The sequence below is a fragment of the Tenrec ecaudatus genome, chromosome 16 (genome assembly GCF_050624435.1).
Source record: "Tenrec ecaudatus isolate mTenEca1 chromosome 16, mTenEca1.hap1, whole genome shotgun sequence".
In the NCBI taxonomy this organism is placed as follows: Eukaryota; Metazoa; Chordata; class Mammalia; order Afrosoricida; family Tenrecidae; genus Tenrec; species Tenrec ecaudatus.
Window position 1 is genome coordinate 29,539,633 of NC_134545.1, and position 18,292 is coordinate 29,557,924.

The 18,292-nt window shown below is 50.5% G+C and overlaps 1 protein-coding gene across 1 annotated transcript in view; it reads right to left on the reverse strand.

The window, feature by feature from the left end:
• Nucleotides 1–18,292, reverse strand: part of GRK3 (G protein-coupled receptor kinase 3) — a 141,312-nt gene that overhangs the window by 16,932 nt on the left and 106,088 nt on the right. The window contains exons 14-18 of the mRNA XM_075534361.1: nt 10,053–10,119; nt 9,290–9,390; nt 7,928–7,994; nt 6,462–6,557; nt 503–665 (exon numbers count right to left, since the gene is read on the reverse strand). Of these exons, the coding sequence (XP_075390476.1) occupies nt 503–665; nt 6,462–6,557; nt 7,928–7,994; nt 9,290–9,390; nt 10,053–10,119 (494 nt within the window). The remainder of the gene's footprint in view (nt 1–502; nt 666–6,461; nt 6,558–7,927; nt 7,995–9,289; nt 9,391–10,052; nt 10,120–18,292) is intronic.

An 18,292-nucleotide genomic window follows, 5' to 3' on the forward strand; every position in this document is an offset into this window, starting at 1 on the left:
CTGACTGTCTCCCTGCCTCTGATTGAGTTGACAGGAAGGCTCTGAAACCCAAGGGGGCATCGGTAAGTTCCTGGGGAAAACCCATTGTGGCTCAAGTCCCGGTTTCCACAAATCCCCACCCCACCCCCACCCCCAATCACCTCCACATGTGCCCCTGAACTCATGCAGGCTGGACAAGACAAATGCCATCTTGGCCCTCTCCCCCTGGATGGCCCAGATGCCCTTTGAGCTTTCACAGGGAAGGCTTGTGGAAGTTGCCATGCCAGCGATGCTCGGGAGCCCTGGTGGCGCAGTGAGTTGGGCTGCTTTCCTAAAGGTCAGCAGTTTGAAACCACCAGCTCCTCCAAGGGAGGCTTTTCCACTCCAGTCAAGAGTTCTAGTCCCAGAAACCCACGGGAGGGTTCGACCTGCCCTAGAGGGTATCTGTGAGCTGCCCTCAACTTGATGGTGGTGGGCTTGGCTTTGTCTGGTCTAGCAATGCCCGCAGGTGTGGGGTCTTTACCTTCTTCATGGCCCAACTGCTTGTTCTTGGCCCTCTTCCGAGTCTCGGCTTTGTCCGTGTCTGCGTTGACCGCCTTGTACACTGTCTCCGCCACTTCCTGCTGCCAGCGCTCTGAGATGACCAGGGGGAAGTTCTTGTAGAGGTCTTGGTCGCAATCAAGCAGCTTGTCAGTTTAAGAGATCGAGACACGTGAGGATTAGCACACTCAAGGAGGCTAAGGACACAGACACCCATCCGGGTCACAGCTCAATGTGGGGCGGTGGGTGGACAATCTTACAGATGGTCCGTTCAGTTCCCTTTGTCCTGAGAGAAAAGCAGGGAGTTGGTATCCTAGCAGGCTAGTGATTTATAGAGAGAAGAAGGAACCAGGATCTGAAGGCCCTTGCCAATCAGTAAAACCAACTGGGGAAGTTCCCCAGCTACTCTGAAAACCAAACCAAACTAAAACCCACTGATGCGTCAATTCTGACTCATAGCCATCCGACAGGACAAGGGAGAAATGTCCCTGTGGGTGTCCAAGACACTGTGTGTGAATAAAATGTCTCCTGAGGAGCCTCTGATGGATTTGAACCGCTGACCTTGCAGTTAGCAGGCCCAATGTGTTACCCACGGCACCACCAGGACTCGCTCCAGCTACTCTGAGTGCCTTTTTAGCAGAATGTGTCCACTGTGAGGCCACGGTGTGTTTGTCCTGTGGTGGTATACGTGGCTCCTGCACCCAGCTGCTGACCAGAAGTGGGAGGTTTGAGTCCACCCACAGGTACCTCAGAAGAAAGGCCTGCCAAGCTACTTCTGAAATGTTAGTCCTTGCTAACCCCAGAGAGCTCTGCTCTACGCTGACCTGTATGGAGTTGTCGGGGCGGCGACTACAGTTTGGTTTTGTTGGGTTTTTTGTAGAGCCTTCTCCCACATTTCAATTTTGTCACACCCCAAAGTGGTCCTCGGTTTGAGGTCCTCAGTTGTTCTGAATGTGAGTAGAGGGGTGTGCCTGGCTGTTCATGCTGCGTGGGTGATTTGGCAGGCCCCGGGTCTGACGGGCAGCTTAGAATCAGGCCACTGTGAAGAGGCTGAAGAGCCCACTCAGAATAAGAAACCACCCTCTCCCAAGGTCAACCCACTCACTCACAGCCAACGGACAAGCCACTAAGCCTCATAGCGACTGTACGGACAGAGCGAAACTGCCCGTGTGGCTTTCTGAACCTGTTAGTCTTTATGGGAGAGGAAGGCGGTCAACCCGCCGACCTGTATCTGTTCGGAACGCAATGGTCACCGTAGGGTTACTTCAACATGAAGGATGGCCTGCGCCTCAGTGGCTTGAATTCCTCAGCCACGCTGAGGAAGAAAGAGGAGCTGCCTGTTCCTGAAAAGGTTAACAGCCTTAGAAGCCCCGAGGGACAGTTCAACTCTGGTCCTACCAGGTCACTCTAAGTCAGGGTTAACTTAATGACAGCAGCTCCTACATAAAGGAAAAGAAACCAAACCAAAGACCCTGCCATCAGGTCCATTGCGACGCACAGTGACCCTACAGGACAGGGTAGAACTGCCCCTGTGGGTTTCCAGACGGCCACTCTTTATAGGACCAGAAAGCCGTGTCTTTCTCTTGGAGTGGCTGGTGGTCTTGAACTGCTGACCTTGCCGTTAACAGCATGATGTCACCATGGCAGAAAACCTTGATCTTTATGCTTCTGTCTGTGTTGTGGGTTACGAGTTGGTATGAAACCACCAGCTTCTCCCAGGAGGGAAAAAATGAGAAGCGGATCCCAAGGGCTCATGCAGAAAGCAAATGTTTTGAGAAGGATGATGGCAACGAATGTACAAATGTGCTTGACACAATGGATGGATGGATGGATTGTTATAAGAGTTGTATGAGCCCCCAATAAAATGATTTAAAAATAAAAATTAAAAAAAAGATTTAGAGTTTAGGAATCCACAGGGGCAGTTCTACCCTGTCTTATAAGGTCACTATGGGTCAGCACTGACTGGGTGGCAGTGAGCTTGGTTTTGGTTTATGTTGTTAAGAATGAATAGAACAAAGAAGACAATTGACGTTACATGACTGAGCCTTTCCTGCTTCACGTCACACGTGCCTGCGAGCATGTCTGTGCGCATGGGTAGCTTCTGAAGGGGGAGGAGCAGGCTATTGCGTCCTGCAGTTGTTACAGCTGCCACGGAGAGGGCCCTACTCATGATGCTCTAAGCTCAAAAGAAAAAAAATGCTGCCCGGCCCCACATGGCCCCATCCACTGCCATGGTTGCTTGGGGCTTAACCTATTGGGAACCACTGTGGGTTTCCCTGTTGTTCAACAGATCACCAGGCCTTTCTTCCTACTCTTCGTCCGAAAGACCTGCTGACACATAACGACTAGAGCCCGGACCTGCACCCCGCCCTCTAGCTGTGAGCCCCTGCAGAGCCTCCTCGTGGCCCAACTGGGAACTCCACTTCTCTGGCCAGAGACTTCAACATGTGATGCTCACACAGAGCCTCTACTGAGGTCCACACCCTCTGAAGTGTGCCGGCATAGCTTAAATAGGTTCTTTTTGCTTCCATTGCTATCATCACGAGTCCCACTCGCTCATGGCGATGCTTAGGGCACGCCTTGGGGGACCTCTCTCTCTCTCAACTTTCTATTATGAATTGGTCAGAGGAGCTCCTCAGTTTCACATCCAAAGATTCGTGCGCATTCTGTTTCATCTCATCCTCTGTGGTCTCTCCTCATTGGACCATCACCGAGCCGACTTCCTCCCTGTTTCCTGTTCCTGCCCTTCCTCTTTCCTAATCCTCTTGAACTCTGTCTTTGGGTCACGCTGCCTTTTGGATCTCCAGGGATTGATGAGTCTAAGGTGTGCCCCCCACCCCGAGTAATATGGTTACTCTTCTAGACCTGTCTAGTGTTCGGCTAGGAGTCCTGGTGCCTTAATGGTTACACGTTGAGCTGCTCACTGCTAGGTTAGCAGTTCAAGACCACTCAACACTCCCATGAGTCGTAACTGATCCATGACAGTGAGATACATGGTTTGGCTGAAAATTGAGGGATGGAGGGGTGAGTTCCAGACCAGAAGGAAGGACCTAGGACCAGACTGCAGTCTCAAAGATTCTGCCAACATCTATCCAATCAGTAAGTCTGGCCTTTTTGGTGGTTTAGAGCAACTCTGTCCATCTTTATGGGAGTAAGAGAGCCTCCTATTCCTCCCAAAGAGTGGCTGGTGGGTTTGAAACAGTGATCTGGCAGTGAGCAGTCCAGCACTTAAGCCACTGCGCCACCTGGCTTCCTTTCTCTCCAGTATGCTCAGGGAAGGCTCATGATGAAAGCACCCATTTTACAGATGAGAAAACCAAGGCTCAAGCGGCTACTCGAAGAGCCCAGGAGGAAGCGGCCCAGGTGAGCATTGTCTGCCTGATCCCAAAGCCCTCGGGACTCAATTGGCAGCATTCTATAGCATGAGGCTCTCTGTTTAAACCCCACCCCCAATTTTCATGGGTGCCTTCAGGATGGTGGTTTATTTTGAGGACCCATCCTGGATGATAAGATTCTGGGAGCACTAATGCTTTAAAACGAAGGGGCGGCGGGACCACCCCCCGAAACACTGCCACCTTTAGTGAGAATGTACCTGAATCCCACTGCCATAGGTGACACCTGGGGGAGCTGCAGTTCTGAGCTCAACGAGAGCCCATTGGGAACAGGGCGGAGGGCATGCCTATGTGGGTCAGGTCTCCCCTATAGTCATGGCCTCAGTTCTGTCCACCCTAGGCCTCCCCGCCTTCCCCCTCTTGTGAACATTGATCACACACCCTGAATGTTCTCCAGATTCCCCACCTCCCCATCCTTGCTCTAGCCACCACCAAACCACATCTGTCCCCTCCATCCCCCCAGCTGCCTGCCTCCAGCTTGGGGTGGCTCCAGCTCTGGGCAGTAGTAGGCACCTGTGTGTCATGCCGGCTGCCCAATCACCTACATCCTGCAGGTCTGCTTTCTAACCGAGCCGCCACCTTCTGGAGATGGCAACAGCTGCTGGGGGAAGATGAAGATAAAGGGGTGGAGGTGAGGGGCCCCTGAGCAGCGCAGCGCTGACAGTTTATACTTGGCTAAAAAAAAAACAAACAAAAAAACCTCACTGCCATGGCGTCGATTCTGACCCATATCAACCCTATAGGACAGGCTAGAACTGCCTCTGTGGTTTAGCAGACAGTAACTCTTTATGGGAGCAGAGTCTCATCTGTCTCATGAGGAGCAGCGAGTGGTTTTGAACTGCTAACCTTAGGGTTAGCACCTAACATGTAACAACACATAACCTAGTTGGCTGAAGGTCGAGGGGAAAAAGAGGTCTCTCCCTCCACAGGATGGACAGGTCCAGTGGCTACCACGGTGGGCTCAAATGTGACAAGGATTGTGAGGATGGTGCCAGGCAGCACTTTGTTCTGTTACACCTCGGGCTGCTGTGAGTCAGAACCGACGCAGCGGCCCTTTGGGACCACAAAGGAGCCCTGGTGGCACATACTTGAGTGCTCAGCGGCTAAGTCAAGGTGGTTTAAATCCACTGGGGTGGGGGGACTCCTTGGGAGAAAGCTGTGGGCACCTGCCCTGTAAAGACAACAGCCTTGGAAAGTCTCCTGCGAGCCAGTTCCCCTCTGTCATACGAGGTCACTCCATATGACACAAACACAACTCCAAATCATTGCCATTGAGTTGATGCCCACTCCCAGCGACCCTGCAGGGCAGGGAGAACTGCTCTGGAGAGCTGCCAGACTGTGACTCGTCACAGGAGTGAAAAACCCAGTCTTTCTCGCAAGGAGCAGTTGGTGGTTGCGAACTGCTGACCTTCCAGTCACAGCCTGGCTTGTAACCAGGATGTGACCAGGACTCCTTGGAAGGTCCCTGGGAGTCGAAAATGAAGACAACCTAACAACATCTAAGTTCCTAGTGGCTGGGCTGCACTGACCCAGCAGTGCCAGAGAAGAGAGGCCAGGCTATCTCCTGGAACAGAGAGCCACCCAGAAAACCCTCTAGGGCAGCCCCGCTCTGCCACTTGGGGGCGAGATGCACAGACACGGACTCAACAGCAGCTACCTCCAACACCGACTCCACTGGAGGAGGATGGGGGTTTCATCCCCCCAGTGAGACCACGACAGAAAGGACTGGTCATCTGCTGTCTGTGAAGATCTCAGCCAGGAAAACAGTCCTTTACTCATGAGCTGGGATGGCCTGGAAGGCCCAGGCAGGCTTTCTCCTAAAGATTAGGCCACAGGCGGCTAAGAGGAGGGCGGGAGGAGTGGGCGGCTCAGGGTAAGGAAGCTGTGGGGGCGGGGGAGACAAGAGCCTGACATGTGGGGACACAGTCTGAGTCAGCATCCCATGGCAGCTCAATTTCTCTGATGACTCACTGCCTCTAATTAGAACTTGTCTCTACTTGGGAAGGGAAAAAAGTCATACAAACCAAAGCTTAAAAATGCAAAGGAATATATATAGAGAGAGAGAAAGCGAGAGAGAGAACTGTGGTTATTGCTCCGTGACTGACAAATGCAACATGACGCATGCTCTTTACTCTCGTGAGCTTAGACTAGAGTGCACTGAGGCAGGTGCAAGGGCCTGGGCGGGGTACGCGTGGTGTCATGGACCTGAGGATCCCCCACTTCTGCCCCCTCCACACACACACGAAACCTGTAGTTCAACCACCAAGATTCCGAATCAAGGGTCATGGGACGGCGGTCTAGCTTCTGGAAAATCAAGTGTTCTGTCCACAGAAGGAAATCATGTTTCCAAAGTAGGCAGGTGGCAGACCTGTCGTCTTCCAAGGTCTCCATGTTCCTTTGCAAGTTGTATTCCACAAGCAACCCACTACTGGGAAAATCATTAGGTGTCCTTGATCTCTAATAGAAAACCTACCCTCCCCCATCTCTGCTGGACACCCCACCCCACCCCCACCCCCCCATCCACACACAAGCAAAGCATCCCACATGTACCTTAATGCCTTTGGTGTCTTCTTCATCGAATGAGCCGATGTCGAAGGCGTCGGCGGCATTGACTTCTCCTCGTGGTGGGATCAGGGGTGGAGGGTACTGGGAGGACCCCAAGATAAAAGTATGGTTTTCAGCTGTCCCTTGGAGCCCTGCTCTATGAAGTCTGCAGCACATAACGTCAGATATTGAAAGGCCACACCCAGTAGCTTTTGCAATGCTGCCATGGAGTCAATGCTAACTCACAGCGACCCCCACTCCCCATGGCTTTCCAAGACTGTAACTGTGTATGGGACTAGAAAGCCCAGTCTTTCTCCCTCAGAGCTTCGGGAGCTGCTAGTGGTTTCCAATTGTGCACCATGTGGATCACAGCCCACCTCACAACCATTACACCACAGGGCTAGAAACAGCTGTACCTTTATGACCTAAATCTTCTTAGATTCGTACAAGATCCTACTACAAACAGAGCCATGAGTGTGGAGCTAAGCGTCCAAGACAATGGGCGGAGACTGAGGACAGTCTCAGTCACATACAAGGGTCCGTCCGAAAAGTATTGTTACTAGGGTTCCCGCCCACGTGTGTGGCTTGACTGCAAGAAAGATGTGTTTAAACAAGTCTCTGGGACCAGTAGGTGGCTTCCGACTAGTTCTCTCAGGAATGCATTTGTCTTAGTCTCGTTAGTCTCGGTCCGTGCCTTCCCAAAAGAGCTCCGATCAAAGCAGCAGCTTCCATGGGACTCTGTGAGGTCAGCTAAAGGCAGAGAGGTCAACTCACAAAGTGGTGGCCACTGTTTTGGGTGAGATGCCAAGGAGGTGACCTTGAAGGACACAGGATGATCATCGGGCTTACCAGGAAGGCTTTGAGCAAATGAATACTACATTCCTGAGAGAAAGACCGGGCAAGTTGTACTGAGAAATTCCTCATCACGGCACGATGTCCACTTATTCTTCGAAGCTATCCTTGGAGGGTCTCACTGGGAAAGCTAATCTACTCTCCTACCAGGGCTCAGCCCTCTCCACTTCTATTTGCTCCTCAGACCCAAAGAACATCGAAGAAGGACATAGTTTGAGTCCCTGGAGGATACCAAAACCTTGTCCATCAGAGAACTCGGAATGTTTCAGGGCAGGGTTGGAGAGATGGAAACACTACCTTCAGGCATGGACAGACCTAGGTGATGTCCAGAAACAAGAGTTTCTTGGGTGATGGTGATATTTAAAACCAGCTTCTAGGCCCTTCAGCCATCATTTCTGCCTTACCCTGGAGGGAGACTTGAATTAGCTAGCTACAACTCTGCATTTGCACACATGCCTGTCTATAAAAGGTATTTGCAAGAGATCTCCACTGGAAAAAAGCTATCTCCCCAGAGGGTGGTGAGCACACAGTGGCAGCTGGGCGGAAGGGACCAAGGACTCTAGGGGATCAGAGAGGGGGGGGGCTCTGAGACCCAGAGAAGAGGGGTCTGGGTGGAGTACCTTTTGTAAGTAGACGTGCTGCCAGTCAATGCCTTGAAAAAAGCAATGCTCTTTCACTTCCTGTGCTCTGTGGGCGAGAGAAGGAGTAAATGTGCATTTGTAAATATTAACAACGCTGGCAAGAACTGTAGGTGTTAAAAACACAGAATGGTGACCTGCCCCAAGGAGCCGATCCCAACCCACAGCGCTCCTGTAGGACAGAGTAGAGCTGCTCCCGGGTACAGCTGTGCCCCAGAGAGCTGACCGTGCCTAGTTTGCCAGAGGTAGATCTTCAGGCTACTGAGCAAGACTGAGCAACCATCCCTTTGGTTAGGTGCCCAGTGCTCAGGGACCCCGCTTATATGAACTTAAGAGTCAAAAGTTAGCTCTTCGGAGAAGCAAGCCTGGCTTAGGAAAAAAGAGGGAGCACCTTTGAACGAGCTCTTTTCTAAGAAGCGTTCCCAATAGAACTGGACTTTGAGGGTTGTTGGCGCTGTTGTTGGGGGCTGTGGTGTTAACTTAGACACTCAGCAACCCTATGGGGCAGGGTGGAATGGTCCCAAAGGGTTGACTGGACGAGATGGGTTGACACAGCGGCTGTGACAATGGGCTCGGACATAGGTGCAATGGTGGGGGTGGTGTAAGACTGGGCAGTGCTTTGTTCTGCAGTGCACAGGTAGAGTCGCTATGGGTCAGAACCAACTGGCTGGCATCTCACAACAAATAACAACCCTGAGAGAAGCACGTCTCCTGTTCTTTTCTCCACTGGAGCCACCAGGTAGGCTAGAACCACCAACCTTCTGGTTCACTGCTGCGCCACCAGGGCTCTGTGATCAACACCAGAAACGGTCAAAGTTACAATTGGCATCAAGACCAAAAAATGGCACCAAAGGGACTTGGGAAATCCTGGGCTCTGGCTCAGTCACTGACAAGGTAGTTTTTTGTTTGTTTGTTTGTTTTTAAGGTGAAAAATTAGAAACACCTATAGCTTGCCAATTACAAAGCCCATAGGACAATATTAATATACATGCAAATGTTTCTGGGTGGTGGGTTTCACACAACCCCTCCCCCACCCCTTTCATGGAAAAATGAAGATTTCCAAAGACCAAGGAATGGTTTTGGGAAACAAACAAACAGAACAACCCACAGCCATCAAGTCAAATTCTGACTGATAGTGACCAGAGGGCAGAGAACTGCCCCTCTGGTTTCCCAGGCTGTCAGTCTTGATGAGAGCATTTAGTCTCCTCTTTCTCCCGTGGAGCGCCTGGTGGGGTTGAACCACCGACCTTGAGGTTACCAATCGGATCCATACCCAACAGTGCCAACCAAAGAAGGATTCCTCTTTTAGGGTCAGGGTCCCAAACGGTAGAGAGGACAGCCTACCCATCCCCGTGGCAGCCAAGTCGCTTGCTAACATCTCGCTGAAGCAAGGCTTCCAAGAGGGACGTTAATTCAGGGGAGAAGGTATCCGGAAGTTCCACATTCTAGGGGGAAGAGGAGAAAAAAATAACAACTCAAGGATTGACCCCTGGAAACAGCAGCTTCACAGCCAACGTGAGATTCGAAAGGCATTCCTTGGAGAAGCGAGGCATGGATAGGACCATCCAGCCAGACCAGTAGTCACTTTCTGAATTGACCAAAAGCCCAGGAGCCCAGAGGGGCTGGGTCCCTACTCTTCCCCATCTCTCCACTTCTCTCTCTCTCTCTCATACTCTTGGGGCTGAAGCCTGACATTCAATCTTCACATCTAATTCATGTTTCTCCTAGGGGGTGCTTCCAGGAACCATATCTTGATGTTTATTGGAACCCCCCTGAAACAAACACATTTTCCACTGGGTTATAAAAGAATGGACCCCCACAAAACTCGGACCCCCACAAACTTGGAGCCCACTGTCATCAAAGAGATTCTCACTCATGGGGTCTACAGGACAGGGAAGGACTGCTTTGAGGGGTCCGGGGCTATCTTTGCACGAGCGGACACGGCCTCAACTTGCTCCCTCAGGTGGGCTAGGGACTTCCACCTGTCAACTGGCTTCTCCCTGGGCAGCCCCAGTGCTTCATGCCTCGTACCATCAGGGCCCCCGATAGAAGGAATCCCAACGTGGCTGTACCCTCATAAGAAGAATGTCATTTTAAATCCCCTTACCACGGTGAGGGTCATGCGGTCTATTTCATGCTTATCTTTGGTTTTGTGTTGTCTGAAAGGGCTGTGTCTGTAGAAATAAAGAACATTCCATTAAGACGTGACACCATACCATCGGCAAGTCAGCTGCTCTATCGCCGTTCATCTGAGACTACAGAGCTGCAGAAGCCATAGAAACACTCATCGTGGCCAGAGAACAAATGAGGGACCCAAGACTCGTGTGGGAAGCTAAGGCGAGAGTCTTGCTACAGAATCGTAGAATGCCTGCCTGCATGAGAGCAAGATCCCAAACGGTGAAGCGAGTGCTCCTCAGGGTATCCTCCAGCTAGGACTAGACACCTGGGCAGGTGCTGTGTCCACCTCTCTACCCCAACCCCGAGCCTGCTTCCACGTGTACCACACCAACTCAGAACTCCAAACTCACTGCCGGTGTCGCTACCGGGAAGGGCAGAACCACCTCTGTGGATTTCTTAGACTATCTCTTTACGGGAGCAGAGAATCTCATCTTTCTCCTGAGAAGCAGCTGGTGGTTTCGAAATTCTGAAATGAAAACAAGCCCTGTGGTCGGGCGACCTCGTGGCCAGGTAACTGATCGTCTCACAAAATAATGAGTATCACCTGTGGGTGCTGTGCTCCCTTACAAAACCACCCAGGTAAGATCCAAAGGGCTGTCGATGATTCTGAAACCAAGATGAGTGTGTAAAGAGGCAGGGACGTTAGATGAATGGAAACAGAACCACCAGAAGGTACGTGAGGAGAATGTAGTCCGTGTTTCCCAACAACTGATGTAGAAATTGCTAGGTGGTAACCTACGCTGCCATGGCAACCTGCACCAAAAAGCTGATCGTATAACTTATTAAAAGCAAAGAACTCTGTCTTGTTCATGTTTCAACCACCATTGACTTTCGGACCATTTTGTATTTTTGTGTACAACCAACTAACCAAGCCCTGGAATGGCAATCAAACCCAAAACACCCAAACCAATGATTTTAAAATCAGAAATTGGTCATTTCCAAGGAATACATTCCTTTGAAGATAGCAGAGATGATAGCAAGTCTTATGCTACCAGGCCCCCCAGCATGCCAAGTGGAGCTTTTCCATCTTCTCCCAATGATGAGTCCCAGGGCTGGGTCAGATAGGGCCCAGTTTAAATGAGTTGGTTGTTGGAACCTTCCTTATCAACTTCCTCTGAGTCCCAACTCAAGAAAACCAAGGTCACTGCCATCGAGTCGATTCTGACTCATAACAACCCTATAGCACAGGGTAGAATTGTCCCTGGGGGGGGGGTTTGAGATGGTGCCTCTTTAAAGGAGCAGAAAGTCTTTCTTTGGCAGAGCGGCTGGCGGTTTTGAACTGTGGACCTGTGGTTATTAGCAACCCAACACATAACCCACTACACCTCCAGGGCACCTCTTCAGAGTCTTTCCTCACTTACAGCCACTGAGTCAATGCTGTCTCACAGTAACCCCCATTTGGGTTCCTGATACTCTAACTGTTCACAGGAGTAGAAAGCCCAGTCTTTTTCCCGTGGAGCTGCTGGTGGCTTCGAACCACTGACCATGTGGATCTCAGCCCATGTAAACACTACTTCTGACTGCTGAGGACAAGGATGAAGGTTCAAGTCCACTCAGAGGCATGTCAGAAGAAAAGCCTGGTGACTTTCTCTTAGCCATTTAGCCACTGGGAGCCTGTGGGGACACACTCCTAAGTGGACCATGCGGGGCTGCCAGGTGTTGACATGGACTCCACAGCAACGCTTCTGGTTTTCATCAGCCTCCTCCTCGATAGAGCAGGGCCCTATGGACAGATGTGAAAATGAAGGAAGAGACACACGACATTGAGTGTGCTCCCAGAAAGGCCTGCCTGGAAAGGGACTCACCCATAAACTGATTTGTGAGGCACAGCCGATATCTGAGGCTGAGCACTGGGGGAAACACAGCCCTCCTGGTGCGTGGAGTGGGGAGGCATGTGGAGTGACCTACACGTTCACACAGATTCACGTTGACATAAAACTCAACCGCCACCACCAAAGATATATGTTCTTATATGTCCATATTAGACCTTTTTTTTTCGGTTCAAAGACAGAAACCTTTGCCCTTTATGATCCTTTTTTTCGGAATTAGGGAAAACAGTTATTTACTACAGGTTTACAAAAGAACTGCTCTCTTATCTTACTTGTATTTTTTTTTCTTTTTCCCTTTTTTTCACAGGCCCCCAAAGAAGAGACCAGTCCCTGGAGAAAGCCATCAAGCTTGGTAAAGTGGAGGGACGGTGAAAAGGAGGTAGGGTCTCAGCAAGATGGACTGACACAGTGGCTGCAGCAAGGAGCTCAGACATACAGTGATGGTGAGACATACAACTTCTGTTTTACATGGGTCATGATGAGGTGGAACTGCCTTGGAGGCACCTAACAATAACAACGAGGGTGTGGCAGTCACATAATCCGGTGTCACTTTGAGACTATTAAGAGCGAAGGGGTAGGGTTTCGCCTGTCAATCAGGTCACAGCTTGATGACTTCATGTGGAAGCGCTACAGAGATCAACAGCTCGCTGGAGGTGGGAGACGTAGACTCTCTGCTCAGTATGCCTGCTGACAAGACACATGGAGCTACGCTAGAGCCCTGGAGCTGGAGGAGCCATGTGGAGACCACGCCAGCGCTGAGATGCTTACACCGCCACTGGATCCCCAAGACATTCCACCCACTTGTCTGTGATCTTCCTGCATTCGGCTTCATTGCATGTGTTTCTGAGTCTGAAGAGGAATTTATACAGTTGTATCAGACAAATGGGCTAATAGACTTAGGGACTTGATCTGGACTGGGCTGGGATGTTTTCTCAATATTCAATTGCTCTTGTCTATAAAGCTCTTTCTTATCCACATATGAGTGTCTCTGGATCTGTTTTTCTAGTCAGCCTAGACTAACACAGATGGTGTCAAGTGGAAATGCCATGTCGGGTGCTGGGTGTATGAAGACTGGTTTAAAACTCAAACATTAAAAGAAAATCCACTGCCACTGTCATATGGACCCTGACTCAGAGAGTTTCTGAGGCTGTCCATCTTTACGAAAGCAGACTGCCTCCCTCTCCTTCCCTGGGAGACTGGCGCCTTTTGTCCACTCTTTGGTTAGCAACAGAACACTTAACCACTGCACCGCCAGGGCTCCCTAAGCATGCTTGTTACAGTATTAAATATCAATCATAGACCAAAAAGGAGAAGGAAAAACCCAACAAGGTAAGTTAGCTAGCACTCCACAAGCAGACATCAATTAATCATTCAGATTTGGATTGAAAATATCCCTTTCATCTTGCTTCCAAGGAGAAAACGTATGACTGCATTTTAAAAACGGTTCAGCAGACTCGTCCCCAGCGGATTCAGACTCAAGGTAAGCCTAGAGGACAGAGAACTCCCCTGTCTGGTTTCTGAGCTGTCAATCTTTACAGAAGCGACCACCTCATCTCTCTCTCACCAAGCAGCTGGTGGGTTCAAACTGGTGGTTCTTGGTGAACCCCCAGTACCACCCCACCCCCCAGAAAAACTCAAAAGCTTCCCCTTAAAAGGTGAGTTGGATCTAAATAAGTATCCGGAAACGTTTTGTGGGAGTGTCTACACTACCTGGAAACACCTCTTGTACTTTGGTCCATTCTCCTTTATTCACAATACACATATAAAGAATTGTGCATGCTTGCAGCTCATTGTGGGGGGCGGGGGACTAATTACATCTCATTACAACCATAATTCTCTCTCGCCGGAATACTTAGCTGCCCCCTCACATCACCCCCACCCCATCCCTCGCAATGATCCTTAATGTGACTCAGCTACTATCACGTCGATTCCAACTTCCGATGACTACACACATGTCAGGGATGTGTTCCCAACAGGTTCTGATGGTGAATTTTTTCTTTCTAAAAATAGATCATCAGGCCTTTCTTCTGAGGGCCCTTTGAGGTGGACTGAAACAGCCCACCTTTTGGAGTCTCCTTGACATGAACATGAGAGGATGAAGGGAAGAGTCCCTCTGACTTGGATCCAGGTGCACAGCCGACAAAGCCCAAGCCTGTTCTTGATATCTGGACACTTGGTCCAGTTGATGCCAGACAAAGGACTGGCCTGACCCCTCTGGCTAGGTTATCTGTATTTGGACGGAAATGTCATGTGATAAAAATTTTTAGGCCTTTCATGAGACCCAGAAGGCAGGCTTGCAAGGGATCAGCGTTAGAACCAGTGGTACCCAAAACACTCCCAGTATGAGGGTCCTCTTGGATTGATCCACTTGGCTCCCTCCAGTGTCCGGCTCTAGCAGAAGCCGTGAGAAACATGGCTGTAGCCACCCGGTGATAAGTTGGCTCGGCCTGGTCCCTGCATATCTGGATGTGCATCTGTTTCCCATGCATTTGTGATGGTTCTTTGTGAAGCGAGCCAAAAAGATGCTGCTGCTATTCTGGGAAAACGCTGGAGGAGACCTACAGGGGGTGGGGGGCTGGGGGTGACACTAGTCTCACGTGGTGCTCACAGCAGCTCCCAAGCAGGTGACAGCCCAGCACGCGGAGCCACGCTCTCCTAGAGTCCCGGAGCAGCACTGTGTGGGGTCAGGAAGGGGGATGGGAAGAAAGTTTGCCCTTGAAATGGGCTGCAGCAGGGGCTGTGTCTGCGGGACAGAAGGGATGCCTGGAAGGCTTAAGAAAGTCTTTCAAGATATGGTTAAACATGGGCAAATACACGTGCGTGCGCATGCCCACACACACGGCTGTTGTGTTCTCGGGTGCTGTTGTGTGCATGCCATCCATCCAGAAGGACTGACAGGACCAAGTGGAACTGCCCCTGACGGGTTCGTAGGCTTCAGCATCCAGGAGCAGATTGCCTGCCATTCTCCCTCTGACCTGTGGTCAGTAGCTGAGCATCCACCCATGGCGCAGCCTACTCACAACTCGGTACCAACCCAGGGCCATGGAGCCAATTCGGACCCACAGCAGCCCTACAGGACAGAGAGGGACTGGTCCTTGGAGTTTCAGCGGCTCTCCATCTCTAGGGAGCAGACAGCTTCCTCTTTCTCCCATGGAGCCACTGGTAGCTTTGGACCACCAGCCTTGCAATTCTCCGTGCAGCATCACCAAGGGGATGAGCGTCATGAGCTACGTGAAATTCAGAGCGAAGCAAGTTCAAAAACACCGCACCGTTATGACTACAGCTGATCAAAGACTTTCACATCAAAAATTAATTTGAGAAACCTAAAAAGACGGTGTGTTACCCAGAACAGGCTTTTTGAGCCTACGCCGATCGCTGCCCAAATCTCGATAAGCGTTCTCCTCTATGCTTCCACGGCACAAATGCAGTCATCTGGGTGGTGCTCAGCTCTGCTGGGAGCCGCCTCTGTGTGGGGCCCCCAGATGCCACGCAAGCTCCCCTCGCGGCGCCTGCTGCCTACAGGGAAGGCGGGCAGTACAGCCAAACTCACAATCAAGACTCGTGTCGCTGTGGTGCCTGAGCTGGTTGTCTACATTTTCTGGGAGGGGGGTGTCATATTGGGGTTTCGCTCTGATGCATTTTGTCCTTAAGGTTAGCCCTCTTGAATTTTTGTTACGCGCTTCCTGTTTTTCAGTATCTGAAACCCAGGATTGATGAAACTATAGAGACAGCAAGTACAATAAGGATTCCTGAGGGGTACAGTGAGGAGGGTGGGGGTAAAGGGGAGCTGATATGGAGTTTAAGAAGAGATTGTTCTGAAACTGATTGTGGTAACAATTGTACAATACTTCTTGTGGCTGAACTATGAAATGATAAGGTATCTGTATTGGCTCCCAATAGTTTTTTGGGGGGAAAAAATCTGGACCAAGGATTCTGATCACACAGCTCCCCCAGGATGCAACTGGGACACTTGGCTCACACACAGATGCTGCTCCACATCTCTCAGCAAACCAACCGCACCGCCACAGAGTGGCTGCAATTCAGAGTTGCCCTACAGGACAGAGGCTTTCTGAGACTAGCTCCTTCCGGGAGTAGAGAGCCGCATCCTTCTGCAGAGGAGCTGCTGGGGGGGTTCAAATGGCTGCAACCCACTGGGCCGCCAGGGCTGCGGTCCTGGTTAGTGTGCTGCCTCCCCCACATCTTGCAAATTGGGGGCCATTCTGGTTTCACATCATTGGCCCTGATGGAACTGGTTGGAATTGGCTTCAAGGCATATGGCACTTAACATATTCGATCCCCTAATTCTTTGAGGTGGGGGACTATCTTGTGTGATATGGGATGTTGAGCAGCACGCCTGGTCCACCCTCCTCCTCACGTTATAATAACCAGAAATATGTCTAGGCATGTCTCAGGTATCCCCTGCAAGTTGAGATGACTGGTTTGGATGAATGCTAGATGGTGGCTGTCCTGGTGTCTGGGTCACTGCTCAGCGGTTACTGGGGCACCTACCCCTAAAAACTCCTATTCCAGGTTGGTGGCTGGCCCAGTGGGCCTCTTTGTTCTAGCTAGTCCCAGGTCTTAGATGCCATGCCAGAGAACAGGCAACTGCTTGGGGCTCCCCCTAGGCAAGTCACAAAAAATGTCACAGGGTGCTTATTGGTGCGATTGGCTCACACAGGACCTTGTGCAGCAGAAGAACAAGCGACAGGCCCCTCTGTTACAGCTGGGAGACTTAAAGCCCCTCGGAGATCCCGCTGCTGGGTGTAAACGTCTTTTGTTCCATGTGAGCCACTGATGTTTGTAATTGCTGATCTGGGTACTGAGAATCACCCTCCTCCCAGCTGCCTCAAATCTAAACCAGGGCCATCCTGCCCTCCTGGCTCTTCCATCCCGGAGTACCACGAACAGACACACCTGATGGGAAGGGCAGAACAGCCCGGAGAGGATAGCAAGGGCGGCTGTGTTAACAGGAAGCCTGCAGTCAAGGCCACTGGGGTGCACGTGGAGAAATGGCTGAACTGGTGGAGGCTTTGTTGTACAGTATTTTACAGCAAAAAAAAAAAGGTCTTCATCCAACAAGCAAAGAATAGAAACCATTCTTGAGTTGGAGACTCTAGCTCTCTAATGCGAAGTTTTTACTTCCTTTCGAGCGGTGTGCCCACTTGCAGCTCAGGCACTCACTACCTCACACCCATCTGTCTCTCCAAAGACCCAGGCTGCAGCCAGACTCACCCTGTTGAAAACCAGCCCCACTCGTGTTGCTTAAACACCTCTGGTAGCTCTTTGGGGCACAGAGGTGAAGACTTGCCCAAATATTTCCAAACTCAAGGTATTTAACACTCTCCCCCTCTTGATAAACAGTGGATATATCACTCGCTGTCAAGGAGTGCCTTCACATACACAGCATATTTATTCCCTACACCCAGATCTTTATCTCAGAATTCTGACCTGGCTGTATTTATTTTTCATATGTTTGAAATGAACTCGTATGTAACTAAGTGATCCAAGTCCAATTCCGTTTTACTTTTCCTCCTTTTTTTCCAGTTGCTCAGACCAATGTTTAGATCCCAGGGGGTAAGGAATCTAGAGGATTTTTTAAGGCTGTGTCTTCACTCTCTCTCTCTCTCTCAAATTTTAACTTTATTTCTTTAGTTGTTTTTTTTTAAAACAACAAACATATTCTGGGTAGTTGCATGGCCCATCTCATCAAATGAAATCAATGAAAGTGTCCCATCCACACACACCCATAAATGTGGTTCTTTTCCCCCCTGCTCCTATCCTCCCTCCCTCCTTCCATGATTTCCTGCCCCTCCCCTCCCCCTGCCCCCACTGCCATCTCTGGCCTCCTCATCGTCTTCAAAGTCTTATCCTTTGGTGGGAAAGCGCTTCTCTTTTTCTTGCTTTTCCTTATAGCAATGATGTCATCAAATCATGGTTTATATCCGATTGACTAAGCATCATGGTCTCTTGTCCCACTTGTCTTTAGAAGCCCACTCCATGAACTAACTAATGTCTACATGGAGTTGTCCTATTCATTCAAGTTGGAGTTGGTTCTGTAAATGGCCTTTCATCTCTCTCTCTCTCTCTCTCTCACACTCACACACACACACACACACACACACACACACACACACACACAAAACCTCTATAAAGAGTTAGTCTCAGATGTAGGAGGGGCCATGAAAACAGGGAGAGGAACAGCTGCACTGTGACGATCATCATGAAACCAGGAACACCTGTGCTACAGATGCTAAGAGAGTCGTCAGGGACAGGACCTTCCCCTACAGGTGATGCCCTGAGTTCAGATATCCGCCCCTTGAATAGTGAGCCTTCCCTTAAC